Here is a 5,950-nt window from a genome sequence, read left to right on the forward strand (position 1 = left end):
CATTAACCATTCAGGTTCCTAGCAAGAGAACACTATTAACAAACAACCCTCAATCCAAACACCTAACCAAAACGGAGTTCGTACAAAACCCATACCTCGATAATCTTTATTCAAAACTGACCCAACCTTCTTCTTCTTCTTCTTGTCCGAAATTCCCAAAAGGGTCTTTCTAAATGTACCCAGCAAATATCTAAGTATACCCAACAATTCTTTTACACCCAATAAATTTATAAAATATTAACTAATTTCCTGTAATACCCTTTTCTTTAGTTAAACCCAGCAAACTCGTACACCTATTCACAGCCAGATTCGCCGCTATGAGATGGACTTGGAGCCTAAACACCTCCCTATTCCACCCTTCTTCCGGATACTTGCAAGGCAATTTAGCCACGACGAGGTTCATCTTGTCGTAGATTTGGTACTCCGGCATTGGTATCTCCGGGCAAAACGGCACATCAGTCTCTTCCTCTTCATCAATCCATTCAGGAAATAAATCCTCCCATTTGAATAACTCTGAAACCCGGTCGAAATGAATCGGTATGACCTGTCCAAATCTCTTCCACTCTCTAACATCATCTTCTTCCATATTCACCATCCCAATCTTAATCCCCTTTAATATTATTCCCTCCAAAAAGCTCGGTACCTCCATTTTAGTACTCGTATTCAACCCTTCATGCTGTGTGGCTATGTACTCTTCTTTTGTCTCCTTTACTACCTGCTTCATCATCTTAACGCCATCAACCACCTGTACAGATACAATGTCAACAAAATCATCGAATCATCGACGAAAATTAGGAAACATACAAGTACATTGTTAGCATCGATTGACGTATAATCGAAGTGGAGAATACATAAAAGAGAGGGATCGTCTCACCTTACCGTTCTGATGGCAGTCGCGAAATGAGCACCTAATCAGAGATACTGCTGCGTTCTGGTAATAGATAGTGGCAGCCGGCTGGAGAAGAAGAGCAGCGTAAACAACAAAAAAGAGAGCAAGGAAAACCAGGTTGACTCGGATGACCAAAGCCTTCGAAGAAGCGATCTTCGACATCTTCTGGAAACCAAGTCCTTCAATCATCTTAACCTTCTGAGGTTATGATCGACTACGACTGATCGAATATATATCTAACTAAGTTTCTGCTTACGGCAAAACTCAATAAGCACTAGCCGATCATGGAGACTAGAACATTTGAGAAAGGATTAATTAATCTTAAGCTAGAACTCTGGTGGTACTTAATTAGAGAACTCAGACAGCGAAGGATTGGAGTAAACCTCAAACAAAGCAAAACCATAGATAAAAAGCTCCAAGTGTCGTTTCCTTGTTTTTGTACTTCCTTTCCTTCGCAGAAAACAAGCTGCGAGCTGACAAGCTTTGCTTCTTCCGCATAACAAGCTGGTAATACTTGTGGTTATAGACAATTTGTGTTTTTTGAATTCCATTTCTATCCTGGTTTGTCTGGGTTTAATTAAATATAGGGGTATTATAGGAAAATTGGCTGGGTGTGGTTAGAGATTTTTTAAATTAATTGGGTGTAAACATTTTGCTGGGTGTATTTAGATATTTGCTGGGTACATTTAGAAAGACCCTTCCCAAAATCTCACAACTCCACAAACCACATAATCCAATTTAATCTATCAACAATAGGTTAGGGTCCCCTGTCCAAATTGAATTAAGGACTTCAACCAAGGAGAAGCTACGAAATTACCTACTCGAGCATCCTGTACGGTGGCCCACCTGCCGGCGGCGGCGCGTGTGGAGCGTGCGGCGTCGCTGGACAGCGGCAGACTTCGGGACTTTGAGGGATGGTAGATTAGGAGGCGCTGAATCCATTTATGGTGGTCGTGCAACTCGGACGTGGCCGGAGATTTAAAAACGAAGAGCCACAGAGTAGACGTCTCCGGCGACGGCGGGTGCGGTGGTTTTCCAGCCTCGGTGGTCGATGAAACTTCTGGATTTTGAAGGTCGGATTGATCTGGGCACGATGATGATGGCGGTGTATTGAAAAGATGACCGGAAACCGACGAAGATCAAGGAGCAAGGTGGTGGAAACTGTGATGCTCACGTGCGGTGGCTGCAGGCGGTTTGTTTGGTGGCGGCGGTATCATGAAGTGGTGGCCGGAGATGATGTTTCCGGCGATGGTAGTGCGAGAAGAGAGAGAGAGAGAAGGATAAAGGCCCGTGCGGCCGAGATAGAGAGAGGAGAGAGAGAGAGACTAGGGTTAGTTCCTTTAATTACCCAACATTTTGAAAAGTCAATTTTGCCCTTATAGTTTTCTGAAAACTTCGACGTAAAATTAAGCTTCCGTAGACCATAACTTATGGGGAGTGAAATTTGCACCCCTCTTATTACAATCTGCACCCCCTTCCTAATTTTTTAACATTTTCTGATGCCATCTTACATGTGTTTCCCATATTACCCTCTTCTCCAACCATTTTTCTTCAGTCTCTCTCTCTCTGTCTCTGTGTCTCAAAACTCTCACTCCTCACTCCCTCCCTCTCTATCTCTTCTCCGGCGATGGACACCAAATCCGGTGGGAATTTATAGTGAAAGCGCCATGGATGATCACATCACATGAGCTTAGAACATGGGTGACGATGAGTGAATACAAAAGAGTCAAAAGGCTCGATAACTCAAAAAGGCTACGAATTCAATTCGATTTGTCCTTACAATCAAATCACAACTCACAGCTTCACAACCACCAGATCAAAAAGTGTTTTTGTGTTGGGACTCAAAAACAAGCATGGTATTCCGGTTAAAGTCTTTGAATCTGTTGGACAGTTTTCGGTGATCGTCATGACCACTGTTCATACCTACACTAGCAAGACTAGTTTGCTATCATCACCAAGCATAAGTAACACCCACTTTGGGACATCCACGATACATGGCAAGGCCCAACCGCGACATCCATCGTGTAGCCCTATGTTCAAGCTACGCCACGGTATCCGGAAGTCACAAATCCGCCACCGGGAAGCCACCTTTCCGCCCTTGCCAAGATGCCACCACAACATAGCTTTCTACATGCTTCTAGGCTTTCTAGACTAGAAATATGTGGAAACTTGTCCCACATCGAAGAATAAGTAGAGGAGATGGCTTCCTTGACTTATAAAAGGAATGCCTCCTCCCACAATTCATTACACATTCATCCATCCCATTACATCCCTTGTAATCTCGTTGGGCCGCAAGGCTCGACACACACTAGTATAAGCTTTCAAGTGGACGTAGTCTCCCGCTCATGCGGAGGCGAACCACTATACTTCTCGTGTGTGCCTCTATCTCTCTCTATCTCTCTCTCTTGATGCTAACTAGAGTCCCCACGGATTCAAACGTTAACATTTGGCGCCGTCTGTGGGAACCCGGCACACAAAGGCTTCGTCACCTACCACGAGCTTTGGCCGATCAACGCTCGTTCAACATCAAATTGGGCTTGGTCAACGCCCGGCGGGGTTGGTCAACGCCCAGCGGAGTTGGTCACACTTGGTCAACGCCCGGCGGGGTTGGTCAACGCCCAGCGGAGTTGGTCACACTTGGCCAACGCCCGGCGGGGTTGGTCAACGCCCATCAGGCTTGGTCACACTTTCGGTCAGCACCAGTCAAGGTTGGTCAACGCCCAACCCATGAAGGTCAACGCTGACTCCAAAAAAAAAAAAAGAAAAAAAAAAATTTCTTTGGGCACCCAGAAAACTGCTCTGGGCACCCCTTCCCTGTTCAAACTTTTTCCCGCCAGTTCCTATGTCTTTGTCAAGGCTCCAGTTCTGCCGGACATCATCCTCCGCCGAAAAAAAAAAAAAAAAAAAAAAAAAAAAACACTCGCCGCCTGACTTCTTCTCAGCACCGCCTCCATCCCTGCTGCAAGTTGCACCTCCGATGGGACGAACTCAATGTCGGAACTCCTCCGCCGAGCTTCGTCAGCGGCAACCTTCGAGTCTCCGCCGACCTCCACCGCTGGGGATCACCGGCGGCACACCACCGCCCAACTCACAAACAAACGCTCCACCGACCACCGCTGCACTTCACAGCCGGAAGGGTCCCCGCTGAACTCTTGGGCTCCATCTCCGCCGAACTGGTTCACCGCCGAACTAGTGCCCCGCCGGCATCCTCCACTACTCTCCTCCTCCATGCTCCAAGGGCACCGCTGACCACCTCCTCCGCTTGCATCTGCCTCCGCTAGAGCTTACCGCCAGCATAACAGCAGCTCCCGCCACGGTCCGCCAAGATCTCCCAGCGGCAAAACCACCGCCCAACTTCCCCGCCCAACACCACCTCTAGCTCCATCCTCCGCCGAGCTCCAAGTGCTATCTTCGATCATAATGAGGCACCGCTGGGCGCCGTGACGCATAACCCACTCCGGCCTCTGTTACGCCATTGGCGGAACTCCTCCGCTGGCCCTCAATTGGTCAGTAGTATCTGGGCAGCTCTGTCTCTACGACAAGCTAAGTTCTCCCCCTCCCCCACATCCAACCTTCTCCTTACTCTTAAAGCACCACGTGCTTCTGCTGTCCCTCATTATTGGTGGCCACGAACACTTACTGCATGGGACACCTCTCCACTTTACATATATCTCTGCTTATGTTATTGACCTTATATGTGGTGAACGTGCTAGAAGCAATATATGCATGCCTGCCATGCATGACTATAATTTGGTTTCTGTGATGCCAACAGCATGTTCATTCATGCTTTGTTACATGCGGACGTCATGTATAGTGCCTCTTATTTTGTTGCCATCCTTCGATTGCTATCGGTCCACTAATTGAGCTCATGCTTATAAACATATATCTTATGGGCAGGAACATGTACACACATGTTGTCACGCCCCGGATTTTGAATGATAAATTCAAATCCGAAACCTGAATAATTACAATTACAAAAAAAAACAAATCTCGAAACTTCGAGTTCATTATTACAATTCACTCTCACAATATATTATAAAGCTCAAATGAGCATAACACACCTCACAACTTACAATTGTTGTAAAACTCTAACAATTGCTCTAACCGCACGATCACCGTCCTGGTTCTCCTGTCCTGTAGGATTACCCGCTACACAATTTGAATAGTGTACCGGGAGTTGCAACAACACAAAACCCGGTAAGCTTTTTACAGCCAGTATGAGTAAACAAGAAAGAACTGTTGATTTATTAGATTTCAAGACTACCACAAACCCACGTTACTTTCTCACTCTCATATATATATATAGACACTTATGAGTTACTCTCAATTTAGCTCATAAGATCACTCACTCTCATATATATATGTAGACACTTATGAGTTACTCTCAATTTAGCTCATAAGATCCCTCACTCTCATATATATATATAGACACTTATGAGTTACTCTCAAATTCGCTCATAAGATTTCCCAACATTTGGTAGACAGACTCATATATATATATAGACCCTTATGAGTTACTCTCAATTTCCCTCATAAGGTTACCATATATATATTGACACTTATGAGTTACTCTCAATTTCACTCATAAGGTCACTCCACATTTGGCAGACAGACTAGAGCTCTAACTGAACGTAACCACTCGTCCGGCCACAGACGTGATTACGATTTAATACTATTAATAACCACCAGCCCGGTACGAGAGCGTGATTCACTAATAGATGCCATGGTCACCTCGTGACCTAGTGATCTCCACAGATCACAACAATTTATTGTTCCTCAACAATAAAACTCAACACCTCTCACAATATATTGTTTCTCAACAATAAACTCAACACAACTCCAACAATACATATTATTTCACGTAATAATATATATACAGACATTCACACAGGAATGTCTAATACACCAACAATAGTTCATGTGATTGCAAAATAAAGCAATTAAATATATTGGGTTCGTAATATGAACCACGTGAGGTTTACTCACCTCGATAATCCCGCTGCGTCTTCAATTCAGCTCAAAATACGATCCACAATCGTCCACCAACTCAAACCGTCAATC

At 45.0% G+C, this 5,950-nt stretch overlaps 1 protein-coding gene across 1 annotated transcript; it reads right to left on the bottom strand.

Annotated features, from left to right (window-relative positions):
- Window positions 1–241: 241 nt before the first annotated feature.
- On the bottom strand, window positions 242–1,402 carry LOC133716193 (UDP-glucuronate:xylan alpha-glucuronosyltransferase 2-like). The gene is made up of 2 exons (XM_062142914.1): window positions 875–1,402; window positions 242–745 (listed from the first exon to the last, which is right to left on the bottom strand). Exons 1-2 carry the CDS (start codon window positions 1,076–1,078, stop codon window positions 242–244), a joined length of 708 nt encoding a protein of 235 aa, XP_061998898.1. The 5' UTR covers window positions 1,079–1,402.
- Window positions 1,403–5,950: the final 4,548 nt, after the last annotated feature.

The sequence above is a fragment of the Rosa rugosa genome, chromosome 6 (genome assembly GCF_958449725.1).
Source record: "Rosa rugosa chromosome 6, drRosRugo1.1, whole genome shotgun sequence".
In the NCBI taxonomy this organism is placed as follows: Eukaryota; Viridiplantae; Streptophyta; class Magnoliopsida; order Rosales; family Rosaceae; genus Rosa; species Rosa rugosa.